The following is a 14,777-nucleotide window of genomic DNA, read 5'->3' on the forward strand; positions in this document are numbered from 1 at the left end:
CTAAGTGGCTCTGTTAGCAAAACTAATACCCAGCATCACACTGAAACCCAAGCCGGACCCATTAGAGCACATGTGTGAAGGGAGGATGATGTGGGAAGGGGTTTAGTTTCTGGATGCAGCAATGTCGCTGACCCTCAGAGGAGGCACCAACCAGGCCCAGAGCTCAGAGCTGAGGTGAAGTAAGACGATCTGGATCTTAAAAGTGAGAGAACCTTGGTCTGGCTTTAAATTCACTTTCATCTCACTCATCTGGTCCTTGGTGTTGGAGCAGTGCCACAGGGGACGGTCTATTTTACGTCGAGAAGCGTTATATTTAGCTTGGGATCCTTATATTAGCTGTTGATTCCACTCAGAGGGGTGGTAGGAGCTGAAATAGCGGTTCTTAGTCCTTGGCAGATGGCACAGCCTGGGAGTTGCTGGGTGCTCAGCTGATGTCTCATTCCTGGGATTGAGTGGCCATGGAAGGCTGGGGAAATCCCTCTCCTTCCCAGGAGGAAGGCGGACTCCCCAGACTTCTGCGGGTATGCACTCTCCGTGCTCGGCAGCGCTTGCAGGAGGTTTCGGCGCCCTGGCTAATTCCATTGCAAGGACTCCTGTCTTTTTGTGGTCTCCATGATCTTAGGCAACTAGGCAGCTCTGGGGTATTTTAAAAATTGTCATGAGACCAGAAACATTTCCCAATATCTACCTAAGACAGCAACTCAAAGTTTCTTATTTACCCTTCTTTCATCTTCTTAAGGAAAAGCAATTTCTTCTCCTTTCTTCTGGTGGTTTAGTTTCCAGTCTGTAGTTCGATCTACGGATGCTGGATTGGCTCGTCGGAAAGTCACTCATGCTTTCTTAGCTGAAGTGCATTGTGGGACATTTCCTTCAAGTGGGCCAATAACACTCCCTCTTCTCAGGCCTTTTTGACATATTAGCCAGGGTCTAAAACATTTGAGTTACCAGTAATAGCTTAGAAGGGAAAGACAGGCAAGGAGAGGCATGGCACTGGAGTGATGGGAGACAGTGACATTTCTGAATTTCATCCAGGAGAAAATTAAGTTGAAAGAGTTGGGCAACCATTTTTAGTTCTTGAGACCACTTTAATTTATTTAAACTTCTTGACACCAGTGGCATTTTTGGGCTCAGTAAGGAAGCTAAATGGCAGTTAAGTGGAGATCTGGGAATTTAAACCAGTTATTAATAGTTGATTCAAGATTATAGGTGTTTATGATGGATGGTGGCTCTTGGAATAAATATAAAACTGATGTATTATCCGGTTCTGTGAATCTCTTACTGCTTAGAGCCCTAGACTTTCTGATGATTTGGAACAGTGGTTCCTAATTCTGTGACCCTTTAATACAGTTTCTCATGTTGTGATGACCCCCCCCCAACCATAAATTTATTTTGTTGCTGCTTCATAACTGTAATTTTGCCAATCATAATATAAATATCTGATAGTCAACATATCTGATATACGACCTCTGTGAAAAGGTTGTTTAACACCCCTCCCAAGGGGTCACGACTCACAGGTTGCAACTATTGATTTAGATGAACAGTGGTAGTGATGGGGGGGCAGGGGGTTATCTCATTTTCTTTTTTATATTTAAGTGCGCACATGAGAATGCTTTTGGGTTTGCTTTGAGAGCTTTGCAAAGTAATGAGTCCAATGTGTTCGGAGAAGTGGATGAGAGAGGCTGTCTTGGTCAAATTCAGAAAAGACAATTATGGGACACCTTAGATCTAGCAGGCTACTACAAGTTACCAGCCTTTCAGTTGCATAAACATCATTCTGGAATTTTTTTTTTCTTTTACAGTGTGTCCTATTTGAGCATGTCCAAATAACACACATTTGTGAGTAAATTTTTGAAAATTTGAAGATGGTAATGAAATTACAGCATTTAAAAATAAAAGTGATTTTATTTTTAAATTTTACAAATTTCAGATTTATAAATTGAGCCTTCTTTATGAAAGTGGCTACTTAGCTGTGATTGCCGCCTGCTCAATTGTTGGTATACTACCATGATTTTGTTTCAGCCAAAGGATCATTTCGGGGACATTGTAATTGGCAGGGTTTATCCCCCAAATATTCCTGTGGCTTCAGGAAAAGCCAAATTCTATTTCATGTCTCGTGAGATATACAATTTAAATGGTTAAAAATAAAAGGCAGATCTGGGTGTGGTGGCGCACATTTTTAATCCCGGCACTCAGGAGGCAGAGGCAGGTGATCTGTGAGTTCAAGGCCAGCCTGGTCTACAGAGTGAGTTCCAAACCAACCAGGGCTGCACAGAGAAACCTTGTCTTGAGAAACAAAACAAAAATTAAAAAAAAAAAAATAGAAGGAATAGAAGAACACATTTCTGTCTTATGACAGCAATCTGAAAAAAAAAAAAGGATATTTCTCAGAGCCATGAATGCTATTGAAGAAAGATAGTTGTTTCTCTCTGTTCCCTAATTTTTATAGTGATATTTTGTCTAGAAGATTCTACCAGATATGCTGGCAATTATGAAAAGCTTTTTTAGCTACGTTTCTTCACTGCCTCCTTTACATACATGGGGGGACAAAAGTGATTTTCCACTAATAATCTTTGAAGCCACTGTGAGGGTAAGAATTGGTGACATGACAACAGCTTGACCGTGACCGGCATGTGTTAAAAGCCTTGTGGTATCAATGCCTTCAGCAGGCATCCGCGCCTGTCTGAGTCGGCTTGATGCTCCTATCTGTTTGCAGCTGTCAAGAAAATGAAAGCCAGGTACCAAAAACACAGTCTCTGAGAACACAGATGTCAGGGGTCATCCGGGTGGGTCCCCTTCAGTGTGCTCACGCCAGCTTCCTTTGCTTTTGTACTAGTGATTAGTTGGAGGACCAGCGTTTCAAACCATTGTCACTGGCCCAGGCTCCATCCCTCCCTTCTAGGTAGCACTGGGACCTGGACGCAGAGGAGCTTGCTTCCCCTGAGGCAGAGGCCTGTGCTGACTCTTGGCAACTTCGAGTTTTCTACTGTAGGGTTACTTCCCAGGCCAGAAATTTGCATCAAAGGCCCAAGAAAAATACATCCAAAAATAAACATGAAAGCCAAGACTCCATGCCAGGAACTCCAGCCACACACATCCTGTTGGCTGGTTCCTCTGTATTTCTCCTCGCAGCTCTGATTCTTTTAAACCAAACGGAAGCCAGCTCCAATGACTTGGACCTGATGCCAGGACAAAGGTCTCCCTCCTCAGTCCTCGAGTGTCTCCGTGGTGTGACAGAAGTTATTCAAAGCCAGAAAGGAAAGGAGTAAAGTTGTCAGGGGGCTAACTAAAGTTAAAGGGGGGTGGTGGGGGGGAATAGGAAGTCTTTTTCCTACCTGTGACTGGCCAGGCTTTCCTGGAGCGCCTTCAGCACTGCTTCCTCCCTGTGGCCTCAGAGGCTCTCTGCAGGCTTTGAGCAGGGACCTGTGGCTGATGAAGGTCCACCGTGCTGTTCAGATAAAGGCTGGCTGCTTACTGCATGTCTGAGAACTTCCAGCAACGGCCGCATGCTCTACAAGGTCAGAGGGGTCTTGGATTCTTTAGTGAAGGGTGGGAGATGGATGAAACTCGGTGTATCCTAGCTTTTAGTTGGCTTGGGGAGCTATGCTCTGGGATGTCTCTGGTGTTTCTGATTCCGTTCTACCAGACCTCACCATGTACCGAGGCACTGCCATCATTTTATCTGTGGTTTCTGTGTTGGGGGATGGGGTGAGTGGTGGCTCATCTTTTTTTTTTTTTCTGATGGCAACATGATTTTTATTTTTATTTATTTTTTCTTTTTTTTTGGCAATATGATTTTTAAATACATTTCTTGAGAATACTTATGAACTAAGTAGGCAGAATTACATTAAGCACACCAATATAGTATATGTGTGTGTGTGTATGTGTGTGTGTGCGTGTTTATTCTATGACATATTTGAATGCCATATAGGCATATATTAAAAACAAACCTGCGTAATGAGACAGATTGCCGCTCTTGGTCTTTCACACTCTGGGCCCCTGGTAGGTATTCTGCTGGTAGCTCTCAGATTATTTGAAACCCTTAGTGTTTATGGGAATCCTGTTGCATTATTAACAACTGGAAGTCCTACCAGCTCCCCATGTTGTGACCCCACTGTGTCACAGAAGTTTCTCAGGGGGTCTGAGCAGATCAAGGCTTGGCCAGCAGGTGCCAGGCAAACCCAGATGCTGCTCGCAGGCCTGTTGGCAGGGTGCTGTAACCAAACAGCAGCCACCCGTCCTGGCTGTCACCCCCTCTAGCCTAGGCTCCCGCAGATGTTAATCTTGACAATACATAACTGTACTTGTGCTTTTTAGGGTTATGCTAACCACTTTCTAAATGTTCCTTGACTGTGATCTTCTCTATGTTGTTGACCCCCCCCCCAGCTTGTCTCCTGAGAGAGGTCCTCCCAGTGGCCCCCCACTGTCACTCAGCTAAACCCCTGGACAGTGTGCCGTTCTAAAGAGCTACTCAGTTGCCTTCTAAGAAGAGGCTGTAACACGCAACAAATGTACTTAGTTCTTACCATGCGGAGGTTCAGGCTCTGCGCCCGATCTTTCTGTGGCTTATAGTGCTGTAAAGACAGACAGACAAGAACCAACATCAACATATGAAGTGACTAAAACAAACCCAAAAGTACTCCGAGAAAGTGTGCTGAAGGTCACAGAGGCTCACAGGGAGATTGGTTTCCGGTCCCGAGTCTCACTTCATACACAGAAGTCTCGGCTTGTGAATTCTTGTGTGGCTCAGTCGGCTTCTCAGCCTCCCTCCAGCATTGGGGTCAATTAAGCAAGTGACAGCCTTGGAGGCAGTCTTGTCCCCAGGGAGAGGGCAGGTTCCTCCCTCTGGTGCTTGCTTTGGGGTTCTCCTCCTCTGCGAGGCCACCTGGGGGAACCTCACGGAGGGGGTCATGTGCTGTGTTTCCAAACACTAGCTTTTGTTTTCGGCTTGGACTCAGTCGTCATCTGGAGAAATCTACTCTGAGCTTTTATGGTCCCTCAGGCAAAAGCAGTTGTAGCTGGGAAAATGTTAAGAACTTGAGACTTCCAAAAGGAACTCGTGGTGAGGCCCAGAAGAGGATTTGTTAAGCTCATTATATGTAGAAAACCCTTGGTCGCGTGATGGTCTTCCCACCCCACCCTCACCCCTGCCCCGTACCCCCCCCCCACCCCCCCTGCCCCGTACCTCCCCAACCCCACCCCTGACCCGGAGTCTAGATTCCACAGCAGTCTTGTGACACCTGGGCAGAGAACATCTGACATCCAGGAAGATTGCAGGAAATTGGTTTACAGTGCTGGCCTCTGACTTCCGGAAGTCTTGGCTCAGCTTGACCTCTTTGACCTCGATGTTTAGAGCAGTCTAGCCCAAACCAGTAAATGTAAGACAGAGCTTCCAGGGCGGTTCATGTGATCTAGTGGTCTGGCCTGAAGTGGTGCTCTGTTCTTGACTTAACCCTGTACTCCTGGGTGAGTTTGTGCAGAGATCCTCAGCCTCCTGGGTCCCTCGCCGTGGAATAGAAAACTCTCTACTTCCATTCTGGGGTGCTGCCTGGAGGAGGTCAGTATTGATGCCAGCATATTACTTATGTGCATTACTTGGGGGAAAACGTCAGTGTTCCCTCCCTTTCGGTTTGCAAATGGGGAAAAAAAAAAAAAGGCAGAACCACAAATGATAAGGATGAAGAGAATAAAATATAAGCTAATAGGATGTAGTTCACCAAAATATATTATTTAGAAGGGAAAAAATAATTCTTTGTATCTTTCTGGTTCTACATTAGAATCATCAAGGGGAACTTAAAAGTAAAATTCCCGTGCCTGTGCCTTCCCTAGACTAAAGAAGTGCTAAACTCTAGAAAAGGCGGGCCCAGCCCCGTGGCCTCTTTTTTTTTTTTTTTTTTTTTTTTGGTTTTTCTAGACAGGCTTTCTCTGTGTAGCCTTAGCTGTCCTGGACTCACTTTGTAGACCAGGCTGGCCTCAAACTCACAGCGATCTGCCTGCCTCTGCCTCCTGAGTGCTGGGATTAAAGATGTGTGCCACCATGCCTGGCCATTCCCGTGGCCTCTTAAAGGGCCCCCCGTGGGTCCCCAGGCAGCCTTGCCTTCACGCAGAGGGCTTTGCCAGGGCAAGTAGGGTCCATCAGAGCTCGCTGTTTTAGAGTTAAAGCTTTGGGATGAAGGTAAGGGGCGGGGTGGGGGCGGGAACGGACCAATCAGCCCAGGTTCCCAGATGCCTCACCCGTTCAGTCACAGCCTCAGTATGGTCTCCACCGGGCAGACGCACTCTCTAGAATCCAAACCAAAACCCAAGTTGTTGTTCTGCATCACCAAGGAGAGGAGAAAAGCAGAAAGAACAGTAATTTCCCCTGGAGTAAAATAGCTCCTGAAGCTGCTGGAAACTTCTACCTTGCCTCTTCATCTGGGGTCAAGTTGCTGTAGGCAGAAGACACCTCAGAATGTATCTTTAGCCCTGCTGTGCTCACCATATTATTGCTGGGTTTAGAGGTCACAGCCTGTGCCTTAACAAGAGCCAAGGTAATAGTGAAAAGCAGAAAAAGGAGACTTTGTCAATGTGGGCACATCAGGAAGAGGGACAGACAGTTCCAGTGGTGCCCCCCACCTCCCGCGCCCTGCCCCCACAACTGCCTACCCAAGAGCATATTTGTCTTGTATATTTTAAACTTCAATTTCAAAAATTTTAATCTGTATACTATCTTCAGAAAAAAAGAAAATATTTCTCTTTCTCCCTCCTTCGCTACTGCTGCTACTGCCCCTGCTCCTCCCCGCCCCCCCCTTCCTCTCCTCATGCCCCTTCCCTCTTTCTCTCCTTATTTTTGGTATAGCAGGAGTCCTGGCCTGCCAGGCAGTGCTGTTCCACTGAGCCACACTCTCAGCTCTCCAGCTGTTTCTTATAACCTCTATCTGGAGCCTCTTTTAGGATCTATGCCACATTTTCTTACCATTTCTTTTCTGGACTTCTGTATGACAGTCTCTGGTCTCTGATCATCCCTTTCGCCTCTAACTCTAACACTTGGGTTTCTTTAGGATGTCAGTGATTGACAGCTAGTAGGAGGCTGGATGGAGGTCTGGGTTCTGGCTTGTCCCTGTGTCATTCTCTCCTTTCCAAACTTTTTTATTAGTAAAAGGTTTCACACGCACCATGGATAACACTCTTAACAAGATGACTAGTAAATGATCAGCAATAAATTAAAATCCTTTGGCAAGGCCCTGATGATATTAGCTACCAATCAGTGTCCAGGGGTCTCAACAGTCGACACTTTGCTCTTTTAATACATTTGAAAAGAAAATTTTAGCATAGCATAGAACTGATTTTCCTAAATTCTCTTTTGTTTGTTGCTTTAGACTTTCTTCTCCTTCATCTGAGTCCCTTCTCCAGACTTTATCAGAAACACTAGACTCATCTTTATCTCATCAACTTTTGGTTCAAACATCCAGAAAAAGAAAGGAAGAAAGAAAGAAAGAAAGAAAGAAAGAGAGAGAAAGAAGAAAGGAAGGGAGAGAGGGAGGAAGGGAGGGAAGGAGGGAGGGAGGGAGGGAGGGAGGGAGGGAAAGAGATCAGTCTCATACAGTCAGTCCTGTGTTCTTCTGGTACTATGTCTGTGGATTCCACCACCCATAATAATAGAGTCTAGGGGTCCTAAAATGACACCCAGGCATCTGGATTGGGTTCGTGTTCTCTGCTAGTTAAAGAATTAAAAAACAGGAAAAATATGAAGCACACAGGTAGCAGCAGAGAAGCCTCAAGCACTGCACGCAGGATCCGTAGTTGAAGGAAGGCGTTTATTGGGGGTAAGGAGACACACCTGCAGCAGACACATGGAGAAAAAGATGCTCTACAAAGCAGAGGGGGGACCCAGGAAACCAAAAAAGTCAGCCTCTTCCTGAGGGCTGGGGTTCTTTAAGGCTCTCAAGAGAAGAGTTTCCCCTTCTACTATAGGTTTGGTCCGTCTGGAAGATGGACAGGATGGTTGATTGGTCCATGACTGTTATGTGACACGTCCTGATCTGGCCTTGAACTTGTTGAGCCAGTCCATCAAAAGCTGTCAGGCTTTTGTCTCACGTTGGGATGTTGAGAAGTTGGCCACCTTATTATGTAGGCACGGTACCTCTCCCTATTTGTCTGCCTACCAGGGAGTCTGCCTAACTCTCAGTCTCTCAGTAGGTTGAAATATTTAAATAAAATGTGTCTGAACATGCACAGACTTTGCTGCCATTGTTTTGTAAATAGTATGATGTAATGACCAGTTAGGAATAATTTACATCGTGCTAGCTGTTAGAAGTAATGTAGACTTGATTTGAAGTGGGGGGGGGGGGGAGGGAGGGGGAGGGGGGAAAAATCAGGCCTATAATCCAAGAATTTAGGAAGTGGAGTTAATAATTCAGTAATCTCGAGTTTAAAGTCAGCTTGGAATACACAGCAAGACCCTGTCTTAAAAACAACAACAACAACAACAACAACAAAAGTATTTGAGAGGCTGTGCATAGGATTTTGTAAGCACTATATTTTATGCAAGAGACTTGAACTGTTAATGTTAATGCTTGTGAGGGGTCTTGGTGTCAACCCTTCACGGGCAGCGAGGGATGAATGGAATGCTGATCACGTGGAAGCTTGTTAAAGATGTCCCGACAGCTCACCTTTTATATTTCAGGTTGGTTTCCCGGCTTCTCATCCTTACTAGTCCCTTTGTAATCAGTTGTGTACTTCAGAGACAACCCTTTATGAAGACTTGGAAGTTTTGTTGTGGTTTTCATTAACATATTTTTAAAATATTTATTTGTCTCTGTGTGTGTGTATGTGTCTGTGTGTGTGAGTGTGTGTGTGTGTGTATGCTCCATGTATGTATATCACATGTGTGCCTGTACCCAAAGAGGTAAAAAAAAGTGTGTCAGATGCTCAGGAGCTGGAGTTGTGAGTCACAGTGTGGTCCTGGAAACCCAACGCGGGAGTAACAAATCTCTTAACCACCTCACCAGTCCCTGACACAGTGGGTTTTGAAATCCTCCCATCTCTAGTGATCTATCCCACAGGCTTTTGGAGGCCACGTGCTTGCTAGATGAGCAAAGCACCTTGCATGCTCAGAAATGTGTGACCAGCCTCCGCAGCAGCCTGCCCTACTCCTCTTGTGCCCCGTCAACCCCTTTGTCTTCTGCCATTTCAAGAAGCAGCCCAAATGCCACCTCCTCTGATGCTCTCCTCGGGTCCCATGGACAAGATCGATGACATAGGGAGCAATAATGGTACCGTATGCATGCACTGCCTCTTAGAGGCTTATTTTTAAAATGAAATATAAGAGGGGAGTGAAGCTTTTTCCTGTGGGGAATTGAGCCACATGCTCTAAAAGAATCCTACATCAGACAGGTTGCTATGAAACTTTGAGACATGGTCTTTAAGTTGCCCATTGTGGCCTTGGACTCCCTCTGTAGCCCAGGCAGGCCTTGAACTTGTTAATCCTCCTGCCTCTGCCTCCCAAGCAGCTGGGATTGCAAGCCTGATGGTGCGGGCTGTTTATCATTTGGTGCCTTCTACTTGCTGTGGGTTTCTGCAGGTACTAGCTGGGCAGGGGGTCACTGTCAGCTCTTGGTCAAAGTCACAGAAGATCCAAACCCTCCACATTACTTTCCACCCTGTGTTCTCCCAGGGCTTGCAGACATTCTTCTCTGGTTTAGGTGGAAGGAAGATGAGCCCCCTCCTCCCGCCCCACCCCCTGCCCCCCAAGAGAATCCCACTGAGGTGTGATCAGCCTCAGGCTGGAGCTGATTGAGGAATACCGTGGTCATTTGGATCTTGCATTTAAGCAGTGGGTCTCTGTAAATAAAGTTTACGGTAACTAACAGACAGATTTGCACCACTGCCAACTGACCACTGGGGACATTCTGAATTGTTTAGATGCACCAGCATCTTAATAGGAAGGTTTTATCAACTTAGTGTGGGGAATAGGATGGCAGCGTGGTGAGTGCAGTTATAGGAGCATCTGGAATGAAGGAAAATCTTTCAGTTGGTTTAGGAAAACACTCGAGATTAGATTCAGACGTTCGCTTTAGGCTACTGGAAATGCAAGAACTCACTTCATCCCTTGGCAGACAGGTCATAACAGGCACTGTTAACTGTGGGGTTTGTGACCCCAGAAGGGTGGCAGTAGGTTCAGGGAACAGATGTTTGACCCTTAACATGGCTCTAGGTATACACATTAGCCTTTATTCTAATCATATAGGCATCTGTTGCTGCCCGGAGTGGAAGAACGCAGACATCACTAGAAGTTTAACATATTCATACAGAGGTTGTGATTAGAGGAGTATAAATGGGAAAATAATTGTCATCAGGCTTTGACACGGCTATATCAAAACTTAAAAGAAAAACAACCATCACTGCCCCCTCTTAAAACAAAACAGGAACAAAACAGGATTATTTTAAATAGCTCAGGTGGCCAGAAACTCAGTCCTTCCTGCCCCTTCTCCTGAGTGCTGCAGTGCAGGTATGTGCTGCATTACAGGTGTGTGCTGCTTTACAGGTGTGTGCTGCATTACAGGTGTGTGCTGCTTTACAGGTGTGTGCTGCATTGCAGGTGTGTGCTGCTTTACAGGTGTGAGCTGCATTACAGATGTGTGCTGCATTACAGATGTGTGCCTCCATGCTTACTACCAAAAATGTTTTTTGGAAAGGAAAGGAAATTATTAGATAAAAACAAACTTCCAGAGATCAATACAAATACTTGGAAATTTAAAGATGTTCTACTAATGTCCATATTAGAAAAAAGTTGAAGTAATTTTTTAATGTATGGATCTAGTATCCCAGTAAATGGGTAAGCTCATAGGAATATTTTCTACCCAGTTCCAGAAAGACCCATTAAAGAATGTAAGCTTTCGTATCCACAGGTCCCACTGACCCAAGCTTTCCAGTTAACAATGCTAGTTGAGCTGACTAGGCAACTTAAGACAATGGTACTTTAAGAAATCAGCCTTGGGCTAGGAAGATTCTCAGCGGCACAAAGCACTTGCTGCACAAGCATAAAGACATGAACTGAATCCCTAGCATCCAGGTAAGAAGCTGGGTGTGGCTGCAAGTGTGCCTGTAGCCCCAGCACTGTGGGAGACAGAGACAGGAGGATTTCTTGGTCTTTCTGTCTGCCAGCCTAACTCCAGGTTCAGGAAGATACCCCATCTCAAAAAATAAAGCAGAGTGTGAATACAGAAGACACCCAGCATTGACCTTTGGCCTCAGCACATGTGCATATAGGTACATGTAACCTGCATGCATATGCTCACATATAACACAAACACACAAATGCACAGATACTTGGACACATAAAAAAGGAAAAGAAGAAAAAAAAAAAGAAATTAGCCACAACCACTTTTATTTTTATTGTATTTATTTGTTTATCTATCATTTCTCTTTGTGTGTGTGTGTGTGTGTGTGTGTGTGTGTGTGTGTGTGTGTGTACCTGCGTTTGTAGGTGGACGTGCACATTTTTAGGCCAGAGGTCTATGTTGGTGTCTCTTCAATTGTTCTCCACCTTATGTTGTGAGACTGGGCCTAGCCCTGGACCTGGAACTTGTAAATTTGGCTCAGCAGCTGGCCAGAGTCCAGAGCTCATCCCTGCTGCCTCCGCAGTGCTGGGATCACAGGTGCGCATGGCAGTGCTGGGCATTTTACCTGAGTACTGGGATCTGAACTCGGGTCTTCCTGTTCATACAGTGAGCACTTCACCACTGCGCCATCTTCCTAGACCAAGAATATTTGTTTTTATATTAAAAACTTATTAAGATCAATCAACGCATGCCTCCAATACAAAAATTTAAATGTACAACAAGGCATGCAAGAAAATCAACTCCTTCCATGGTCCCTACTGTGGCGCCATTTTCCCTCACTACAGCAGCCCTGCTACAGGCTCCTGCTGAGTAACCTTTAAGTGACCACTGGGCAGGTGTTCCAACATATCCGGGACTCTCTCAACTTCTTGGAAAGAAAACAACCTAACCTAAAAAAAAAGTAAAACTTGGGGGCATTTGGAGATAATGATTATCACATAAATTGATGCTAACATATTTCTAAGGATGCAATTTATTCACCCTTTTTGGTTTACTGCTTTACTAAGCCTTTTTACTAAAAGCTGCTTGTCTTATCGACATTAAATTGGACATTGTTAGCGCAAAATGTGACTACGTTACAAACAGAAAATTTGAACCAAGGATGTAAGAGTCATCGCTGAATAATTAACTGTAACTTGCGGCTTTCAAAAACGGGTGCTCAGGGCTGGAGAGATGGCTCAGAGGTTAAGAGCATTGGCTGCTCTTCCAAAGGGTCTGAGTTCAATTCCCAGCAACCACATGGTGGCTCACTACCATCTATAATGAGATCTCGTGCCCTCTTCTTGTGTGCAGGTGTACATGCAGGCAGAACACTGTATGCATAATAAGTAAATTAATAAAAAAAAGAATGGGTGCTCAGTAGTATCAAAAGAAGTAAATATAAAAGGGCCTCTCTTGGCGTTTATAGAGATGCCAGTCCCTGGGGCTGTGGGGTAGCCCACTGCCATTGCGCTTGTAGTGCATCATGAGAAATATTTTTTGCATCAATTTTCTGTGATATCATGCCTGTAAATAACTCGTCTGGATTGTCTCTATTTCCAGGGCCGATGTGTATGTACCAGTCAAAGGCAGGCAGCCCTTATATTGTAGATGACGTTGCAGCCATGGCCCTTTGGAGGATAAATATTTATGGTAACCCCGTGTAGCTGTCGTGAGTGGAGTTCATGAAGTTGACTCAGGGGTTTCAAGTCTGGCAGAGGCTTTTTGCTTAATCTCATTGTGTTCACTGTGGCTCCCATGCTGTAAATCAGGGAGAATAAATGCCGGAGAATGACAAAAGAGCCGGAGTGGCGGTGTGAAGGGGAGGGAGCCTCTGTTTATCAGGGTGACTCTTCAGCGGGTGCCTTTTTTTTTTCAGGCTGCAATTCCCTAGATCTTACTGTTATAGTTTTATTTTTAAGAAGCATATCTAAATCAGATTTGAATGAGGGGCAGCACACAGATTATTAAGGAAGGGAGTAAGGCAGGTGGGTGTAAAAAGAATGCTGGTTATACACACATACACACACACACACACACACACAGAGAGAGAGAGAGAGAGAGAGGAGAGAGAGAGAGAGAGAGAGAGAGAGAGAGAGAGAGAGAGAGAGAGAGAGAGAAGTAGGATACATGCACGCAGTATTCAGATCATATGGACAGGGCCAGTTGCCTAATTTATTGCACCTTGCACAAAATAAATATATGGGGGTTCTTTGTTCTCCTGGAGTGAAGAAAGATGTAAAGATGTCATTAGTGGTCCTAAAATAAGCCTTTTCCTTTACTCTGCATTCTGTACCTCAACTCATCATTTTGCTCTTATCTGCTGGTTCATATTACTCTAAGTGAAGAAAAGTTTTTTAAAAATTTATTAGCATAAATTTCCCACCTCTTCTTCTGTGCTGCGATGCCAGCTTAAAATGCAAATGGGAAAACATTCACCTTGTATGCAAAGCCCCTGAAATTACCATTTATATTTCTTAGCTTCCACATACATATGTATTTTGTTCTTATCAGGAGAGTGGGAACCGTTCATCAGACGGATCCAAGCCGTTTGTGTTTCATGTTTCCAGGCGTGTGGGTTCTGCTAACACTTTATCCAGCTTATTGATGAGTGAGGAAGGACTGGAAGAAAAAAAGAAGTCTCGGGTCTTCCCCTTGCCTTTCTGTCTTTTTCTTTCTTTCTTTCTTTTTCTTTTTTTGTTTTGTTTTTGGTTTTTTGAGACAGGGTTTCTCTGTGCAGCCTTGGCTGTCCTAGACTCGCTTTGTAGACCAGGCTGGCCTCGAGCTCACAGCGGTCCACCTGCTTCTGCTTCCCGAGTGCTGGGATTAAAAGTGTGTGCCAGCACGCCTGGCTTTCTGTCTTTATCTTAAGTGTAAGCCCTCGCTGCCGATGGAGGGGAATACCGTGGGGGAGCTCCTCCGCCACCATCGCTGCCGTCCTTCTGAGTTCAAAGCCAGTCTAGGTTAGAGTAGAAAACGGAGCCTGTGTGGAATGGCAAGAGCCTGGATTTGCTCATCGAAGATGGCGTGTGCTTAGCTTGTCCTTGCTCTGAGCCATGCTTTCTGAGTTCTGGTTTTGTGGGACGCTGTGAAACCTCTGTGGAAGGGATGACGTTATGTCCTCGTCCACTTTTCCGTGGTGTCACTGAACTTCGCTTCGTTGGATAAGTTCAACATGGAGGTTTAGGAAGGGTGTCACGATGGCCATCAGAGCAGCAGGCCAGGTGCCTGCGGCTCTCGGGTGCGGGCATCCGTGCAGCCTCACACTTCCGGGTACGACGTGCCTGAGAGGAAATGTAGATTCCTGCCTTTTCCCTCCTTATTTATGCTCCCAGTTCCTCTCTCCAGAAGAAAGTACTGGAACAGCCGTCGCAGAAACACTTCAGCTACATGGAAGGTGAACACAGATGCAGAAATATAAACCCATAGAGAGACATAGTGGTGGGTTAGATATGGCCACACATTCTTTGCAGCTTTTCCAAGTGAGAAGAGGAACAGTCTGTTTTCCAACTTTTGAATCCAGACTTTTCCTGGTACATGTTTTAACAACCAAACACACTTTTTTTTTTGTGGGAGTCATTTCCTCTTTACTCTTGGCCTCCAGGAATGCTGTCTTCCTTGTATGGGTGTCTTCACAAAGGAAATATGCTTCACACCAGACATTGCAGTGTAACAGTCAAGACCCCTGTGAAGTAGATA

At 45.2% G+C, this 14,777-nt stretch overlaps 1 protein-coding gene and 1 long non-coding RNA gene across 5 annotated transcripts in view; one reads left to right on the forward strand and one right to left on the reverse strand.

Annotated features, from left to right (window-relative positions):
• The window catches only part of RAPGEF4 (Rap guanine nucleotide exchange factor 4), a 291,519-nt gene that overhangs the window by 73,700 nt on the left and 203,042 nt on the right, over window positions 1-14,777 (forward strand). For 2 of the 4 annotated variants that reach the window (XM_084799444.1, XM_084799445.1), the window contains exon 1: window positions 3,393-3,515. The exons of the other annotated variants lie outside the window; for them this stretch is intronic. In XM_084799444.1, the coding sequence (XP_084655570.1) occupies window positions 3,504-3,515 (12 nt within the window). In that variant the 5' untranslated portion in view covers window positions 3,393-3,503. Of the gene's footprint in view, window positions 1-3,392; window positions 3,516-14,777 lie in introns of those variants that run through there. 4 annotated transcript variants of the gene reach the window in all.
• LOC311607599 lies at window positions 3,416-4,955 on the reverse strand. The gene is made up of 3 exons (XR_014782650.1): window positions 4,673-4,955; window positions 4,524-4,571; window positions 3,416-3,508 (listed from the first exon to the last, which is right to left on the reverse strand). It is a non-coding gene; the product is annotated as an uncharacterized lncRNA (long non-coding RNA).

Source organism: Acomys minous, assembly GCF_964271855.1.
Source record: "Acomys minous genome assembly, chromosome: 10".
NCBI classification, from domain to species: domain Eukaryota; kingdom Metazoa; phylum Chordata; class Mammalia; order Rodentia; family Muridae; genus Acomys; species Acomys minous.